The 18,561-nt window shown below is 35.5% G+C and overlaps 1 protein-coding gene across 3 annotated transcripts in view; it reads left to right on the plus strand.

Moving 5' to 3' along the window:
- Nucleotides 1-18,561, plus strand: part of ripor2 (RHO family interacting cell polarization regulator 2) — a 120,734-nt gene that overhangs the window by 77,651 nt on the left and 24,522 nt on the right. For all 3 annotated transcript variants that reach the window (XM_088090273.1, XM_088090272.1, XM_088090274.1), the window contains exons 13-18: nucleotides 1,421-2,173; nucleotides 3,373-3,557; nucleotides 3,897-4,059; nucleotides 4,174-4,306; nucleotides 5,239-5,400; nucleotides 5,605-5,778. In XM_088090273.1, coding sequence (XP_087946399.1) covers nucleotides 1,421-2,173; nucleotides 3,373-3,557; nucleotides 3,897-4,059; nucleotides 4,174-4,306; nucleotides 5,239-5,400; nucleotides 5,605-5,778 — 1,570 coding nt within the window. The remainder of the gene's footprint in view (nucleotides 1-1,420; nucleotides 2,174-3,372; nucleotides 3,558-3,896; nucleotides 4,060-4,173; nucleotides 4,307-5,238; nucleotides 5,401-5,604; nucleotides 5,779-18,561) is intronic.

Raw genomic sequence — 18,561 nt, forward strand, 5'->3', positions numbered from 1 at the left:
TAGGCTCAAAAACATCTGAACTGTAGGTGTTTTAGGCTCAAACTGGGTGGTGAAATGATTACATTTTGCCTTTTACATCTTTGTAGCCCCTGTGCACTAACCTGCCTCTGCACCCTGCTTCATGTATATTTTATCATGGCCTCACCACACATTTTTTTCTGCTGATGCATCATGCCTATGTTAGCAACATTAGTGCTACCCCCCAAACTAACCCTTACCAATTTCCCTGCTATCCTCCTCTCCTTTGCATTTCCACATCAAAACCTCCCTTACCCACACTCTGTCCCACTTTACACGTTTATCCATCCCTCCTGCATCCCACTCACCTGCTCTCACTCAAATACCCAACACCTCGTCCTTTATGCCTGCGTGCATTGTGTAAAGAAGTGGCGGCCATATCCCGTGGAGCGCCAGCGCCTCTCCTTCCTGCACATGCTCCGAGACACCCTGCTAGAGAAGCTCAGGCGCAGTCGCTCGTTTGGTGACTTGGCCTCACTCCGGCCAAGGCCCAAATCCAGTCTGGAGGTCTATGTGAGTGTGTTGTGGCCCCTCGACCCTCCTAACCTGACTTCTGTGTGTCCTCTTCTTCGTTGACCTGATGGGGATGTACTCCCTCTGCTGGTGTGGACACACTTTGGCTTGTCTGGTCCCTCTCTGTGGGCTCCAGAATGCCATGTGGGACTGTTTGCATGCTTATTTGCATGTGTTCTTGTTTCTCTATTCAGATACACCTGACTGTGGTTTAACCCTTTGAAACCTGAGCAAATTGGCTTGATTTCTGTCAAAAACATGGGAAGAAGGCCACAAGCAACGAAAGAAGAAACAACCCAAAATTTTGCAAAAGTTAAAAAGTACAAGAAAATTACTTGAATCTTTTTTTAAACAAAACAAATAAATAACTAGACAATCTTGACAAAAGGAAAAAGAAAAAGAAAAAACAAACAAATGAGCTGGAAAAAAGTGTTTATATTATAAAAATACATTATTTTGAATGTGTAGTTATGATCATTAGAAATACATTTTTTCCTAGCTGTTTTCTTTTTCCCTAGACTTTTTTTCCCCTAGGCTTTTAAAAATGTTGTTATAATTCTACAAATTTATTGCAATTTGTGGAAGATATTTTCGTGTTTTCCACTTGTTTTTAAAGAATTTTCAACAATTTTGTCAGGGTTCAAAGGTTTAAATACTTGTATAAGGTGTCTGAAAGCAGTACAAAAAAGTGACGTTGCTCCAGGTTTCAAAGGGTTTACAGATGTGCTGATGAGAATTTGGAAAGAAAAGTGGAGTTTGAGTGGATATTTTAAGTATGGCATCTCTTTTGACTTGAGAACTTTTTCATCTCACATGCACTGATTTTAAGCTGTCTTCATTTTCCATCTTTTTTTGCGACACATATTTACTCCCCTGTCTCTCATTTCAGTCCACTTTACCAGATGATGTCTTTGAGAACGGTGGCTGCGGCGTGGCCGAGTGCAAGCGTCTCTCCTTCACCTTCTCGGACACCTCTGGTTCCACGCCCAGCCCTGCCCCGAGCTCCCACTCCCCCGGCCAGTCCAACCCTGAAATCACAGTCACTCCTCCAGAAACTGACCCATCACCAACACAAATCCTCCCAACAAGGGAGGACTCTATCCCTGAGGAGCATTTAGTGGAGGAAGAGGAGGAGGAAGAGGAGGAGTATGAAGAAGATGGGGAGACAGGTAGTAGGGGAAGCAGGGGAACCAGTGCCAGCTTGGCCAGTGATGAAGCTGAGGTGGCAGAGGACTCCGAGTGGGAGCGCACAGAGTCCCAGAGAAATTCTGGCTCCAACTGTGGATCAGCTGCTCCGTCCCTCTGCTCTGACGGCCACCTGTCTACAGTCGCTCCAGAGGATGTTTTCTTAGACCACACTGATGAGCTGAAACCTGTGGAGCTGGACACGGAGGAGGCGGGCAGCCTGACCAGGCAGCTCGTGAAGAGGCTGACTTCTTCCGAAATTGTGCCGCCGAGTGGGAGCTCGACAGAAGGTGGAGGAAGTCTGAGCTGGGCAGGAGAAGGGAGCAGGGCGTTCCTGGAGAGCAGCCTGGAGGAAGCCATCCACAGCCTGCTGATGAGGCTGGAGTCTCTGACTCACCGCTGTAGAGAGCTGCAGGACCTGGAGCAGGAAGTGATGCGGCTGGAGGACCTGCTCAAGGTGACTGGACCCTTTTATATGTGTACAACATTTTATATGGAAAAGTACTTTTTCATGTTCCTTTCAACCAAATTTTTTATATTTATTAATACTTACTTGGTTCCTTGTCCAATTAGACTCAGTAATCTTTACAGCTTTTCATCACTTACTCACTTACTCATCACTTAGTTCCTCATCAGTCAAACAAGAAAAGGCAGAAGACTGCTATCAGCACATATTAAAGTTCAAAACTTGGTCATGTAACTTTTAGAAAACTAAATGCAACATCTTGTAACAGACATCAGCTGACCTTTTATTGTAAACAGAGTTTTATTTTGAAGAGGCTATCCTCTGTGTGTATCTGGCATAATATTGGGTCGCCTTATAGTCGATATATTAAAGAAATATTTACTCTGATGATAAACCTGTAAAAGAAAGAAATCATGATTAAAAATTACTAGTAGTTGAATGTTGAATGTATTAACTTAAAGTTAGTTTGGAGAAGCAGGCTGGACACTGAGGCTAATCTGTAGCCGTCAACCCCCTGTTGACGGGGTTAACAGAAACATATTTTTTAGCCACCTAAAAAAAGTCCCACCTAAAAGAAATCAGTCAGAGTTGCTATACTGAAAATTATTTTCACCATCATCGAGGCAGCGGTAGACCAGCAGCTCCTTTGTTCAACGATGTTAAATCACACTTTTATTCAGTGGAGTCTCTCTGAGAAGAGAGCGATATAACTGCTATAATTGCTTACTGACAGCAAAGGTAAAGGTAAAACATTTCTAGACATAGAACCTGATAGTGACTTTTTTAGGTGACTAAAATACATTTTGTTGCTGACACCTTCACAGTAATAAATTGCTTGGCTCCCATGTCCTGCCCGCTCCTCCAAACTGCCGACTGACATCTACTTTATGTAATACATTGAGTATAGATAAGTAACACATACCACCCCACTTCAAAAAATCTGAACTATCCCTTTAAATCAGTCATTACCTGTGTTTTAAATCTCTGGGATTACCTAAATGAATGCCTGTCATAGAACCACAATATTAGGTGGAGAATCATCTAAAAATACTATGTTTAGCCTGATTCAGTACATCAAGCAGCAGAATCTTAAATAATTTTAGCTACATGCAATGAGCTGTGGCAGATTAATTTATCTAGGATCTTTAAGAGAGAATTAAGTTAGCTTATTAACCCTTCTCCTCCCACAGTGTCGTCTCCCGGGTCACAGGAGCCGGTCGTCCAGCCTCAGTCTGACAGTGGAGAGCGCCCTGGAGAGTTTTGACTTCCTCAACACCTCTGACTTTGATGACGAGGATACTGGAGATGATAACGCCGTCCTCAGCACCCCCCCACAGAGGTCTCCGCTTTTTGATACAGACGGGGAAAGGATCGGGTGAGTGGGAGACTGCTGGTGGAGGCACTTGTGTTGGCCGACATTTACACTAAGTCCATCTTGTTTATATCATGGCATTAAACTGCACATGAAAATAAAACACTGTTATTGAGTTATCACAAACAGAAAATCCCAGTAATAGTTTAAGAATGATACTTCTTTGTGCCCTTTAATGCCATTTAATGCTATTCATTCATGAAAGCATTGGACATAAAAACCAAATTATCTTACATCATAGTAGCACACGATTGAAAACAACTTTATTGTCAAGTTCAGTAGATTTCTGCTCTGTGTGATGCTGCCGCCACTCTGTGGTGACGATGCGTATGTGCCTCTCAGTGGCCAGCACCCAGAAGCCAGAGGACACCTGAGTGAAGCCCTGACAGAGGACACTGGGGTGGGCAACAGCGTGGCAGGTAGCCCCCTGCCGCTCACCACTGGGAACGAGAACCTGGACGTGGCCATCGTCATCCACCTGCAGTACTGTAACCACCTCATACAGGTGCAGCTTCTTACCTGACACCATGCTTCAGAGTATAAACGATAATTTAGTAGTTATAGTTAACATTAACTCAGTTTACTGCGTCATGCCTTTTGTTTCTGCCTTTAATTACAGTTGTTGACGGGTGGGCCTGGTCTGTGGCAGCGTCGCAGTGTTCTCCTCAAACTGTCCGGACAGACTCAGCTGTTGGAGGAGCTAGCAGAGATCAGTGTGGACAGACTGGGAACCATTACCTCTGCTGATGATGGTAGGTACCGACAAGACAAAACCAGTTTGTTTGTATAAGTGTGTTATATGTGTTTAATACAGCTGTGACCAAGTCATTGTTTTGCAAGTTCCAAATAAGTCTAAGGTTGCTGCAATCAAGTCCTAAGTCCCGAGTCTGGACTGACAAGTCCCAAGTTGAAACTAACAAGTCTGAAGTCCCAAAACTTTGAGTTGTCCTACACAAGCCATAATGCACTCTTCAACAACCGTAATGCCATTTAATTTGTATTACAGTTGTAATAGAATAATAAAATATAATTATAAAAAATAATATATTGTTAATGCTGTTAATAAATTAACAGATATATTAAATTGTCAAAAACCACGATTGATATTTAAAATGTGTACTTATTTGTTTAACCCTTTGCAAATTGGTTTGATTTCTGTTAACCCGTTGAAACCTGAGCAATATGGTTTGACTTCTTTCAAATAAAATACAGGGGGGGAAAAAGGCGGTGACCAACTTCGCTTGAAATGTCCAACAAATTGTGAGAAATTAGTAAAGGGTGACAAGAAAATAACATGTAAGAATTAGATTTAAAATTATGATACAGAACAAAAATGTATACATATTTAAATAATTCTAATCACTTTTTTAGGTCATTTTCTTGTTTGTTTTTGGTTTTTACTTTTCTTTTTTTTTTGCTTATTTTCAGGTAAATTTAAGAAATTTCTTTCTTACTTTTGGGCCATGTTTTGTTATGTTTCTCATTACCTTTGCCCCATATTTGAATGAACTGATTCATGGCACACTTTTTAAATAACATATTTTTTAATCTTTGGGGAAGGTATCAAGTATTTTCAAGTAAAAATCTTTACTTGATATTAATATGTGAGCTTTATGTAAGTTTATAAAAACTTATCGACAAACAAGAGAATGGACTCTCTCTTTTGACCTTTTCTTTCTCTTAGTTCTCCCGGGCCTCGCAGAGCGCCCACAGCTGATGACTCTGTGGTCAGAGTGCAGCGGCTCTGCGGGACTTTTCCACACCACACTGGACAGAGTGTTCAAACACATGAACCAGCGCTACACAGCAGTGCTGCAGGAGAGACACCCACACAGTGCTCACACAGGTTGGATCATCTCTCTTATTTTTGCATACAAGCCATAGGTTGCACATAAAATAAAATGTTAAAACTTAGTTTTGTTTCTGTGTTTTTAATTTGTTTCAACTGAATGTAATGTGGTTGAAAACTGTTTAATATTAAATAGCTCTTCAAAATGCAAATGCCATTCTAGTTGGCTAGAAACTATTTGAAACTAGTTGTTCTCTGCAGTTATTGGAGTCGTTGTGGGTGAGATGGTGGACAGGAGCGATCTAGTGGCGGCACATAATCCTCCTGCGGCTGAGCTCTCCCAGGATGTCCTGACGGTGTTCCAGTTCCACAGCTACATCTTACAACATGAGGTGCAGGACATGGAGACACACCTGCTGCATTTGGCCAGAGAGGGTAAGCAAAAGAGGTTCCGATCTGCATCTTTCTGCCGTGAATAGCTCGAAAATGCTTTGCATAACAAAATTTAAAGGAACCATGACATTTTCATGCTATTTTGGAGTGCATACTATGCTATGACTTTTTTTGTTATTTTGGATGACATATTACTATGACTTAAATCATTTTGGACATCATACTATACTATAATTTTTTGATCTATTTTGCACTATATACTATGCTATAATTGTTTTTTTAGATATTTTTGCTACCAAACTAAACAATGATCTTTTATGCTACTTCAGACGACGATCTATCCTATGATGTTTTCATGCTATTTAGGACGACATAATATAATATGGCTTTTTTGCCATTTTTGATGACATAGAGGGTAGATTTGTTAGTCATTTTTAAGCAAAGTTTAAAAAAACGACATTTCATTTCTCCGTGATCCTGCGACAACTTTGGAGTTGAAAATCAGTTAAAGTACTATACTAAAAAAATATGCAATACTGTTAACGACATACTGTCCTATACTATGACTTTTTCATGTTATTTTGGACGACAATGAACAACAACTCTTTTCTTTTTTCTTTGACGACATACTATAAATTTTGAGAGCTACGTGAGATTAAACACTATATTACGTATGTATTTTTTACTAACACTTAGGACATATTATCCTGTGAATTTTTTCATGCTATTGATTATGACATACTATACTAACACGTTCTTCCTTTTGTCGGGCATACTTCACTATGATTTTTTTTCTTTTTTTTAACAACATACTATACAATAACATTTTTATGCTATTTTGGACAACATATTATACTATGACTGTTTTATTCCATTTGTTTAGCAGGTTTAGTAGGAGCTTTATTATTTAAGTTGGCTTGAAACACTCAAAATATTGACTTTTTGAACCATATCTTCAACAGGCTATACTATTAACTGCCTAAACATGCTGTACTATGACTTTTTTCAGCATTTGGAGAGATGACTTTTTTGAGCATTTTTCCGTGAGCTATAGTATGGATTTTTTTTTTTGCCATACTGTACTTTGGCTCAAAACGCTCAATATAGTGACTTTTTGGACCATGTTTTTTATCAGGCTATACTATAAATTACCTAAATTTGCTGTATAATGATTTTTTAAGCATTCTGAGTGATGACTTTTTGACCATTTTTCCCTGTGCTATAGTATGACTTTGTTTACAATACAAAACGACCAAAGAATGGACTTAGAAATGCTTTACTATGCCTTTTTAAGCATTTGGAAGGATGGTCAAAAAAGTCATCATTGAGAATGCTTTCCAAAGTCATGGTACAGCATGTTTGGGTATTTTATAGTAGAGCCTGATGAAAAAATGATCTAAAAGTCAATATTTTGAACCAGAGTATTGCAAAAAAAATCCATACTATAGCTCAGGGAAAGATGGTCAAAAAAGTTGTCCTTCCAAATGCTTAAAAAAGTCATAGTAGAGCAGGTTGAGGTTGTTTATAATATAGCTTGATGCAACAATGCACCAAAAAGTCAATATTTTGAGCGTTTTGAGCCAAAGTACAGTATGGCAAAAACATCCATACTATAGCTCAGGGAAAAATGGTCAAAAAAGTCATCACTCAGAATGCTTTAAAAAGTCATAATACAGCATTTTTAGGTCTTTTTTAGTACAGCCTGATGAAAAAACGGTCCAAAAAGTCAATATTTTGAGCGTTTTGAGCCAAAGTACAGTATGGCAAAAAACATCCAGAATGCTTTAAAAAGTCTTAGTACAGCATGTTTGGGTCTTTTTTAGTATTCCTTGATGAATAAACGGTCCAAAAAGTCAATATTTTGAGCGTTTTGAGCCAAAGTACAGTATGGCAAAAACATCCATACTATAGCTCAGGGAAAAATGGTCAAAAAAGTCATCACTCAGAATGCTTTAAAAAGTCATAATACAGCATTTTTAGGTCTTTTTTAGTACAGCCTGATGAAAAAACGGTCCAAAAAGTCAATATTTTGAGCGTTTTGAGCCAAAGTACAGTATGGCAAAAAACATCCATACTATAGCTCAGGGAAAAATGGTCAAAAAAGTCATCACTCAGAATGCTTTAAAAAGTCTTAGTACAGCATGTTTGGGTCTTTTTTAGTATTGCTTGATGAAAAAAGTCTCCAAAAAGTCAATATTTTGAGCGTTTTGAGCCAAATTACAGTATGGCAAAAACATCCATACTATAGCTCAGAGAAAAATGGTCAAAAAAGTCATCCCTCCAAATGTTTTAAAAAGTCATAGTACAGCAAGTTCAGGTCTTTTTTAGTATAGCCTGATGAATAAACGGTCCAAAAAGTCAATATTTTGAGCGTTTTGAGCCAAAGTACAGTATGGCAAAAAAATCCATACTATAGCTCAGGGAAAAATGGTCAAAAAAGTCATCACTCAGAATGCTTTAAAAAGTCATAGTACAGCATGTTTATGTCTTTTATAGTATAGCCTGATGAAAAAACGGTCCAAAAAGTCAATATTTTGAGCGTTTTGAGCCAAAGTACAGTATGGCAAAAAAATCCATACTATACATCAGGGAAAAATGGTCAAAAAAGTCATCACTTAGAATGCTTTAAAAAGTCATAGTACAGCATGTTTAGGTCTGTTTTAGTATAGTCTGATGAAAAAAATGTCCAAAAAGTCAATATTTTGAGCGTTTTGAGCCAAAGTACAGTATGGTAAAAAAATCCATACTATACATCAGGGAAAAATGGTCAAAAAAGTCATCACTCAGAATGCTTTAAAAAGTCATAGTGCAGCATGTTTATGTCTTTTATAGTATAGCCTGATGAATAAACGGTCCAAAAAGTCAATATTTTGAGCGTTTTGAGCCAAAGTACAGTATGGCAAAAAATCCATACTATACATCAGGGAAAAATGGTCAAAAAGTCATCACACAGAATGCTTTAAAAAGTCATAGTACAGCATGTTTAGGTCTGTTTTAGTATAGTCTGATGAAAAAAATGTCCAAAAAGTCAATATTTTGAGCGTTTTGAGCCAAAGTACAGTATGGTAAAAAAATCCATACTATACATCAGGGAAAAATGGTCAAAAAGTCATCACTCAGAATGCTTTAAAAAGTCATGATACAGCATGTTTGGGTCTTTTTTAGTATAGCCTGATGAATAAACGGTCCAAAAAGTCAATATTTTGAGCGTTTTGAGCCAAAGTACAGTATGGCAAAAAAATCCATACTATAGCTCAGGGAAAAATGGTCAGAAAAGTCATCCTTCCAAATGCTTAAAAAACTCATAGTACAGCATTTTAGGGTCTTTTGTAGTACAGCCTGATGAAAAAATCATCCAAAAAGTCAATATTTTGAGCATTTTGAGCCAAAGTACAGTATGGCAAAAAATCCATACTATACATCAGGGGAAAATGGTCAAAAAAGTCATCACTCAGAATGCTTTAAAAAGTCATAGTACAGCATGTTTGGGTCTTTTTTAGTATAGCCTGATGAATAAACGGTCCAAAAAGTCAATATTTTGAGCGTTTTGAGCCAAAGTACAGTATGGCAAAAAAATCCATACTATACATCAGGGAAAAATGGTCAAAAAGTCATCACTCAGAATGCTTTAAAAAGTCATAGTACAGCATGTTTAGGTCTGTTTTAGTATAGTCTGATGAAAAAATGTCCAAAAAGTCAATATTTTGAGCGTTTTGAGCCAAAGTACAGTATGGTAAAAAATCCATACTATACATCAGGGAAAAATGGTCAAAAAGTCATCACTCAGAATGCTTTAAAAAGTCATAGTACAGCATGTTTATGTCTTTTATAGTATAGCCTGATGAATAAACGGTCCAAAAAGTCAATATTTTGAGCGTTTTGAGCCAAAGTACAGTATGGCAAAAAAATCCATACTATACATCAGGGAAAAATGGTCAAAAAAGTCATCACTCAGAATGCTTAAAAAAGTCATAGGATAGTATGTTTAGGTCGTTTATGGTATAGCCTGATCAATAAATTGTGCAAAAAGCCAATATTTTGAGCGTTTTCAGCCAAAGTACAGTATGGCAAAAAAATCCATACTATAGCACAGGGAAAAATGGTCAAAAAAGTCATCACTCAGAATGCTTTAAAAAGTCATAGTACAGCATGTTTAGGTCTGTTTTAGTATAGTCTGATGAAAAATGTCCAAAAGTCAATACTCTGAGCATTTTAAGCCAAAGTACAGTATCGTAAAAAAATCCATACTATACATCAGGGAAAAATGGTCAAAAAAGTCATCACTCAGAATGCTTTAAAAAGTCATGATACAGCATGTTTGGGTCTTTTTTAGTATAGCCTGATGAATAAACGGTCCAAAAGTCAATATTTTGAGCGTTTTGAGCCAAAGTACAGTATGGCAAAAAATCCATACTATAGCTCAGGGAAAAATGGTCAGAAAAGTCATCCTTCCAAATGCTTAAAAACTCATAGTACAGCATTTTAGGGTCTTTTTAGTACAGCCTGATGAAAAATCATCCAAAAACTCAATATTTTGAGCGTTTTGAGCCAAAGTACAGTATGGCAAAAAAATCCATACTATACATCAGGGAAAAATGGTCAAAAAAGTCATCACTCAGAATGCTTTAAAAAGTCATAGTACAGCATGTTTATGTCTTTTATAGTATAGCCTGATGAATAAACGGTCCAAAAAGTCAATATTTTGAGCGTTTTGAGCCAAAGTACAGTATGGCAAAAAAATCCATACTATACATCAGGGAAAAATGGTAAAAAAAGTCATCACTTAGAATGCTTTAAAAAGTCATAGTACAGCATGTTTAGGTCTGTTTTAGTATAGTCTGATGAAAAAAATGTCCAAAAAGTCAATATTTTGAGCGTTTTGAGCCAAAGTACAGTATGTTAAAACAATCCATACTATACATCAGGGAAAAATGGTCAAAAAAGTCATCACTCAGAATGCTTTAAAAAGTCATAGTGCAGCATGTTTATGTCTTTTATAGTATAGCCTGATGAATAAACGGTCCAAAAAGTCAATATTTTGAGCGTTTTGAGCCAAAGTACAGTATGGCAAAAAAATCCATACTATACATCAGGGAAAAATGGTCAAAAAAGTCATCACTCAGAATGCTTTAAAAAGTCATAGTGCAGCATGTTTATGTCTTTTATAGTATAGCCTGATGAATAAACGGTCCAAAAAGTCAATATTTTGAGCGTTTTGAGCCAAAGTACAGTATGGCAAAAAAATCCATACTATACATCAGGGAAAAATGGTCAAAAAAGTCATCACTCAGAATGCTTTAAAAAGTCATAGTACAGCATGTTTAGGTCTGTTTTAGTATAGTCTGATGAAAAAATGTCCAAAAAGTCAATATTTTGAGCGTTTTGAGCCAAAGTACAGTATGGCAAAAAAAATCCATACTATACATCAGGGAAAAATGGTCAAAAAAGTCATCACTCAGAATGCTTTAAAAAGTCATGATACAGCATGTTTGGGTCTTTTTTAGTATAGCCTGATGAATAAACGGTCCAAAAAGTCAATATTTTGAGCGTTTTGAGCCAAAGTACAGTATGGCAAAAAAATCCATACTATAGCTCAGGGAAAAATGGTCAGAAAAGTCATCCTTCCAAATGCTTAAAAAACTCATAGTACAGCATTTTAGGGTCTTTTGTAGTACAGCCTGATGAAAAAATCATCCAAAAAGTCAATATTTTGAGCATTTTGAGCCAAAGTACAGTATGGCAAAAAATCCATACTATACATCAGGGAAAAATGGTCAAAAAGTCATCACTCAGAATGCTTTAAAAAGTCATAGTGCAGCATGTTTATGTCTTTTATAGTATAGCCTGATGAATAAACGGTCCAAAAAGTCAATATTTTGAGCGTTTTGAGCCAAAGTACAGTATGGCAAAAAAATCCATACTATACATCAGGGAAAAATGGTCAAAAAGTCATCACTTAGAATGCTTTAAAAAGTCATAGTACAGCATGTTTAGGTCTGTTTTAGTATAGTCTGATGAAAAATTTCCAAAAGTCAATATTTTGAGCGTTTTGAGCCAAAGTACAGTATGGTAAAAAATCCATACTATACATCAGGGAAAAATGGTCAAAAAGTCATCACTCAGAATGCTTAAAAAATTCATAGTACAGTTTGTTTATGTCTTTTATAGTATTGCTTGATGAAAAATTGTCCAAAAAGTCAATATTTTGAGCGTTTTGAGCCAAAGTACAGTATGGCAAAAAAATCCATACTATACATCAGGGGAAAATGGTCAAAAAAGTCATCACTCAGAATGCTTTAAAAAGTCATAGTACAGCATGTTTATGTCTTTTATAGTATAGCCTGATGAATAAACGGTCCAAAAAGTCAATATTTTGAGCGTTTTGAGCCAAAGTACAGTATGGCAAAAAATCCATACTATAGCTCAGGGAAAAATGGTCAAAAAAGTCATCACTCAGAATGCTTTAAAAAGTCATAGTACAGCATGTTTAGGTCTGTTTTAGTATAGTCTGATGAAAAAAATGTCCAAAAAGTCAATATTTTGAGCGTTTTGAGCCAAAGTACAGTATGGTAAAAAAAATCCATACTATACATCAGGGAAAAATGGTCAAAAAAGTCATCACTCAGAATGCTTTAAAAAGTCATAGTGCAGCATGTTTATGTCTTTTATAGTATAGCCTGATGAATAAACGGTCCAAAAAGTCAATATTTTGAGCGTTTTGAGCCAAAGTACAGTATGGCAAAAAATCCATACTATACATCAGGGAAAAATGGTCAAAAAAGTCATCACTCAGAATGCTTTAAAAAGTCATAGTACAGCATGTTTAGGTCTGTTTTAGTATAGTCTGATGAAAAAAATGTCCAAAAAGTCAATATTTTGAGCGTTTTTAACCAAAATAAAATAAGGTAAAAAAAATCCATACTATACATCAGGGAAAAATGGTCAAAAAAGTCATCACTCAGAATGCTTTAAAAAGTCATAGTACAGCATGTTTGGGTCTTTTTTAGTATAGCCTGATGAATAAACGGTCCAAAAAGTCAATATTTTGAGCGTTTTGAGCCAAAGTACAGTATGGCAAAAAAATCCATACTATAGCTCAGGGAAAAATGGTCAGAAAAGTCATCCTTCCAAATGCTTAAAAACTCATAGTAAAGCATTTTAGGGTCTTTTGTAGTACAGCCTGATAAAAAATGCATCCAAAAAGTCAATATTTTGAGCATTTTGAGCCAAAGTACAGTATGGCAAAAAATCCATACTATACATCAGGGAAAAATGGTCAAAAAAGTCATCACTCAGAATGGTTTAAAAAGTCATAGTGCAGCATGTTTATGTCTTTTATAGTATAGCCTGATGAATAAACGGTCCAAAAAGTCAATATTTTGAGCGTTTTGAGCCAAAGTACAGTATGGCAAAAAAATCCATACTATACATCAGGGAAAAATGGTCAAAAAAGTCATCACTTAGAATGCTTTAAAAAGTCATAGTACAGCATGTTTAGGTCTGTTTTAGTATAGTCTGATGAAAAAAATGTCCAAAAAGTCAATATTTTGAGCGTTTTGAGCCAAAGTACAGTATGGTAAAAAAATCCATACTATACATCAGGGAAAAATGGTCAAAAAAGTCATCACTCAGAATGCTTTAAAAAGTCATAGTACAGCATGTTTAGGTCTGTTTTAGTATAGTCTGATGAAAAACTGTCCAAAAGTCAATATTTTGAGCGTTTTGAGCCAAAGTACAGTATGGTAAAAAAAAATCCATACTATACATCAGGGAAAAATGGTCAAAAAAGTCATCACTCAGAATGCTTTAAAAAGTCATAGTACAGCATGTTTATGTCTTTTATAGTATAGCCTGATGAATAAACGGTCCAAAAGTCAATATTTTGAGCGTTTTGAGCCAAAGTACAGTATGGCAAAAAAATCCATACTATACATCAGGGAAAAATGGTCAAAAAAGTCATCACTCAGAATGCTTTAAAAAGTCATGATACAGCATGTTTGGGTCTTTTTTAGTATAGCCTGATGAATAAACGGTCCAAAAAGTCAATATTTTGAGCGTTTTGAGCCAAAGTACAGTATGGCAAAAAAATCCATACTATAGCTCAGGGAAAAATGGTCAGAAAAGTCATCCTTCCAAATGCTTAAAAAACTCATAGTACAGCATTTTAGGGTCTTTTGTAGTACAGCCTGATGAAAAAATCATCCAAAAAGTCAATATTTTGAGCATTTTGAGCCAAAGTACAGTATGGCAAAAAAATCCATACTATACATCAGGGAAAAATGGTCAAAAAAGTCATCACTTAGAATGCTTTAAAAAGTCATAGTACAGCATGTTTGGGTCTTTTTTAGTATAGCCTGATGAATAAACGGTCCAAAAAGTCAATATTTTGAGCGTTTTGAGCCAAAGTATAGTATGGCAAAAACTTCCATACTATAGCTCAGGGAAAAATGGTCAAAAAAGTCATCACTCAGAATGATTTAAAAAGTCATAGTACAGCACGTTTATGTCTTTTATAGTATTGCTTGATGAAAAATTGTCCAAAAAGTCAATATTTTGAGCGTTTTGAGCCAAAGTACAGTATGGCAAAAAAATCCATACTATACATCAGGGGAAAATGGTCAAAAAAGTCATCACTCAGAATGCTTTAAAAAGTCATAGTACAGCATGTTTATGTCTTTTATAGTATAGCCTGATGAATAAACGGTCCAAAAAGTCAATATTTTGAGCGTTTTGAGCCAAAGTACAGTATGGCAAAAAAATCCATACTATAGCTCAGGGAAAAATGGTCAGAAAAGTCATCCCTCAGAATGCTTTAAAAGTCATAGTACAGCATGTTTAGGTCTGTTTTAGTATAGTCTGATGAAAAAAATGTCCAAAAAGTCAATATTTTGAGCGTTTTGAGCCAAAGTACAGTATGGTAAAAAAAAATCCATACTATACATCAGGGAAAAATGGTCAAAAAAGTCATCACTCAGAATGCTTTAAAAAGTCATATTACAGCATGTTTATGTCTTTTATAGTATAGCCTGATGAATAAACGGTCTAAAAGTCAATATTTTGAGCGTTTTGAGCCAAAGTACAGTATGGCAAAAAATCCATACTATACATCAGGGAAAAATGGTCAAAAGTCATCACTTAGAATGCTTTAAAAGTCATAGTACAGCATGTTTAGGTCTGTTTTAGTATAGTCTGATGAAAAAATTTCCAAAAGTCAATATTTTGAGCGTTTTGAGCAAAAGTACAGTATGGAAAAAAAATCCATACTATACATCAGGGAAAAATGGTCAAAAAAGTCATCACTTAGAATGCTTTAAAAAGTCATAGTACAGCACGTTTATGTCTTTTATAGTATTGCTTGATGAAAAATTGTCCAAAAAGTCAATATTTTGAGCGTTTTAAGCCAAAGTACAGTATGGCAAAAAAATCCATATTATACATCAGGGGAAATGGTCAAAAGTCATCACTCAGAATGCTTTAAAAAGTCATAGTACAGCATGTTTATGTCTTTTATAGTATAGCCTGATGAATAAACGGTCCAAAAAGTCAATATTTTGAGCGTTTTGAGCCAAAGTACAGTATGGCAAAAAATCCATACTATAGCTCAGGGAAAAATGGTCAAAAAGTCATCACTCAGAATGCTTTAAAAAGTCATAGTACAGCATGTTTAGGTCTGTTTTAGTATAGTCTGATGAAAAAATTTCCAAAAAGTCAATATTTTGAGCGTTTTGAGCCAAAGTACAGTATGGTAAAAAAATCCATACTATACATCAGGGAAAAATGGTCAAAAAAGTCATCACTCAGAATGCTTTAAAAAGTCATAGTGCAGCATGTTTATGTCTTTTATAGTATAGCCTGATGAATAAACGGTCCAAAAAGTCAATATTTTGAGCGTTTTGAGCCAAAGTACAGTATGGTAAAAAAATCCATACTATACATCAGGGAAAAATGGTCAAAAAAGTCATCACTCAGAATGCTTTAAAAAGTCATAGGACAGCATGTTTAGGTCTGTTTTAGTATAGTCTGATGAAAAAAATGTCCAAAAAGTCAATATTTTGAGCTTTTTGAGCCAAAGTACAGTATGGTAAAAAAATCCATACTATACATCAGGGAAAAATGGTTAAAAAAGTCATCACTCAGAATGCTTTAAAAAGTCATAGTACAGCATGTTTATGTCTTTTATAGTATAGCCTGATGAATAAACGGTCCAAAAAGTCAATATTTTGAGCGTTTTGAGCCAAAGTACAGTATGGCAAAAAATCCATACTATACATCAGGGAAAAATGGTCAAAAAAGTCATCACTCAGAATGCTTTAAAAAGTCATAGTACAGCATGTTTAGGTCTGTTTTAGTATAGTCTGATGAAAAAAATGTCCAAAAAGTCAATATTTTGAGCGTTTTGAGCCAAAGTACAGTATGGTAAAAAAAAATCCATACTATACATCAGGGAAAAATGGTCAAAAAAGTCATCACTCAGAATGCTTTAAAAAGTCATGATACAGCATGTTTGGGTCTTTTTTAGTATAGCCTGATGAATAAACGGTCCAAAAAGTCAATATTTTGAGCGTTTTGAGCCAAAGTACAGTATGGCAAAAAAATCCATACTATAGCTCAGGGAAAAATGGTCAGAAAAGTCATCCTTCCAAATGCTTAAAAAACTCATAGTACAGCATTTTAGGGTCTTTTGTAGTACAGCCTGATGAAAAAATCATCCAAAAAGTCAATATTTTGAGCATTTTGAGCCAAAGTACAGTATGGCAAAAAATCCATACTATACATCAGGGGAAAATGGTCAAAAAGTCATCACTCAGAATGCTTTAAAAGTCATAGTGCAGCATGTTTATGTCTTTTATAGTATAGTCTGATGAAAAAAATGTCCAAAAAGTCAATATTTTGAGCGTTTTGAGCCAAAGTACAGTATGGTAAAAAAAATCCATACTATACATCAGGGAAAAATGGTCAAAAAAGTCATCACTCAGAATGCTTTAAAAAGTCATAGTGCAGCATGTTTATGTCTTTTATAGTATAGCCTGATGAATAAACGGTCCAAAAAGTCAATATTTTGAGCGTTTTGAGCCAAAGTACAGTATGGCAAAAAAATCCATACTATACATCAGGGAAAAATGGTCAAAAAAGTCATCACTTAGAATGCTTTAAAAAGTCATAGTACAGCATGTTTAGGTCTGTTTTAGTATAGTCTGATGAAAAAAATGTCCAAAAAGTCAACATTTTGAGCATTTTGAGCCAAAGTACAGTATGGTAAAAAAATCCATACTATACATCAGGGAAAAATGGTCAAAAAAGTCATCACTCAGAATGCTTTAAAAAGTCATAGTACAGCATGTTTATGTCTTTTATAGTATAGCCTGATGAATAAACGGTCCAAAAAGTCAATATTTTGAGCGTTTTGAGCCAAAGTACAGTATGGCAAAAAAATCCATACTATACATCAGGGAAAAATGGTCAAAAAAGTCATCACTTAGAATGCTTTAAAAAGTCATAGTACAGCATGTTTAGGTCTGTTTTAGTATAGTCTGATGAAAAAAATGTCCAAAAAGTCAATATTTTGAGCATTTTGAGCCAAAGTACAGTATGGTAAAAAAATCCATACTATACATCAGGGAAAAATGGTCAAAAAAGTCATCACTCAGAATGCTTTAAAAAGTCATAGTGCAGCATGTTTATGTCTTTTATAGTATAGCCTGATGAATAAACGGTCCAAAAAGTCAATATTTTGAGCGTTTTGAGCCAAAGTACAGTATGGCAAAAAAATCCATACTATACATCAGGGAAAAATGGTCAAAAAGTCATCACTCAGAATGCTTTAAAAGTCATAGTACAGCATGTTTAGGTCTGTTTTAGTATAGTCTGATGAAAAAAATGTCCAAAAAGTCAATATTTTGAGCGTTTTGAGCCAAAGTACAGTATGGTAAAAAAATCCATACTATACATCAGGGAAAAATGGTCAAAAAAGTCATCACTCAGAATGCTTTAAAAAGTCATGATACAGCATGTTTGGGTCTTTTTTAGTATAGCCTGATGAATAAACGGTCCAAAAAGTCAATATTTTGAGCGTTTTGAGCCAAAGTACAGTATGGGCAAAAAAATCCATACTATAGCTCAGGGAAAAATGGTCAGAAAAGTCATCCTTCCAAATGCTTAAAAAACTCATAGTACAGCATTTTAGGGTCTTTTGTAGTACAGCCTGATGAAAAAATCATCCAAAAAGTCAATATTTTGAGCATTTTGAGCCAAAGTACAGTATGGCAAAAAATCCATACTATACATCAGGGGAAAATGGTCAAAAAAGTCATCACTCAGAATGCTTTAAAAAGTCATAGTGCAGCATGTTTATGTCTTTTATAGTATAGCCTGATGAATAAACGGTCCAAAAAGTCAATATTTTGAGCGTTTTGAGCCAAAGTACAGTATGGCAAAAAAATCCATACTATACATCAGGGAAAAATGGTCAAAAAAGTCATCACTTAGAATGCTTTAAAAAGTCATAGTACAGCATGTTTAGGTCTGTTTTAGTATAGTCTGATGAAAAAAATGTCCAAAAAGTCAATATTTTGAGCGTTTTTAGCCAAAGTACAGTATGGTAAAAAATCCATACTATACATCAGGGAAAAATGGTCAAAAAGTCATCACTCAGAATGCTTTAAAAGTCATAGTACAGCATGTTTATGTCTTTTATAGTATAGCCTGATGAATAAACGGTCTAAAAAGTCAATATTTTGAGCGTTTTGAGCCAAAGTACAGTATGGCAAAAAAATCCATACTATACATCAGGGAAAAATGGTCAAAAAAGTCATCACTTAGAATGCT

This window comes from Plectropomus leopardus, chromosome 17 (genome assembly GCF_026936395.1).
Source record: "Plectropomus leopardus strain MGB_pleo_1.0 chromosome 17, ASM2693639v1, whole genome shotgun sequence".
In the NCBI taxonomy this organism is placed as follows: Eukaryota; Metazoa; Chordata; class Actinopteri; order Perciformes; family Serranidae; genus Plectropomus; species Plectropomus leopardus.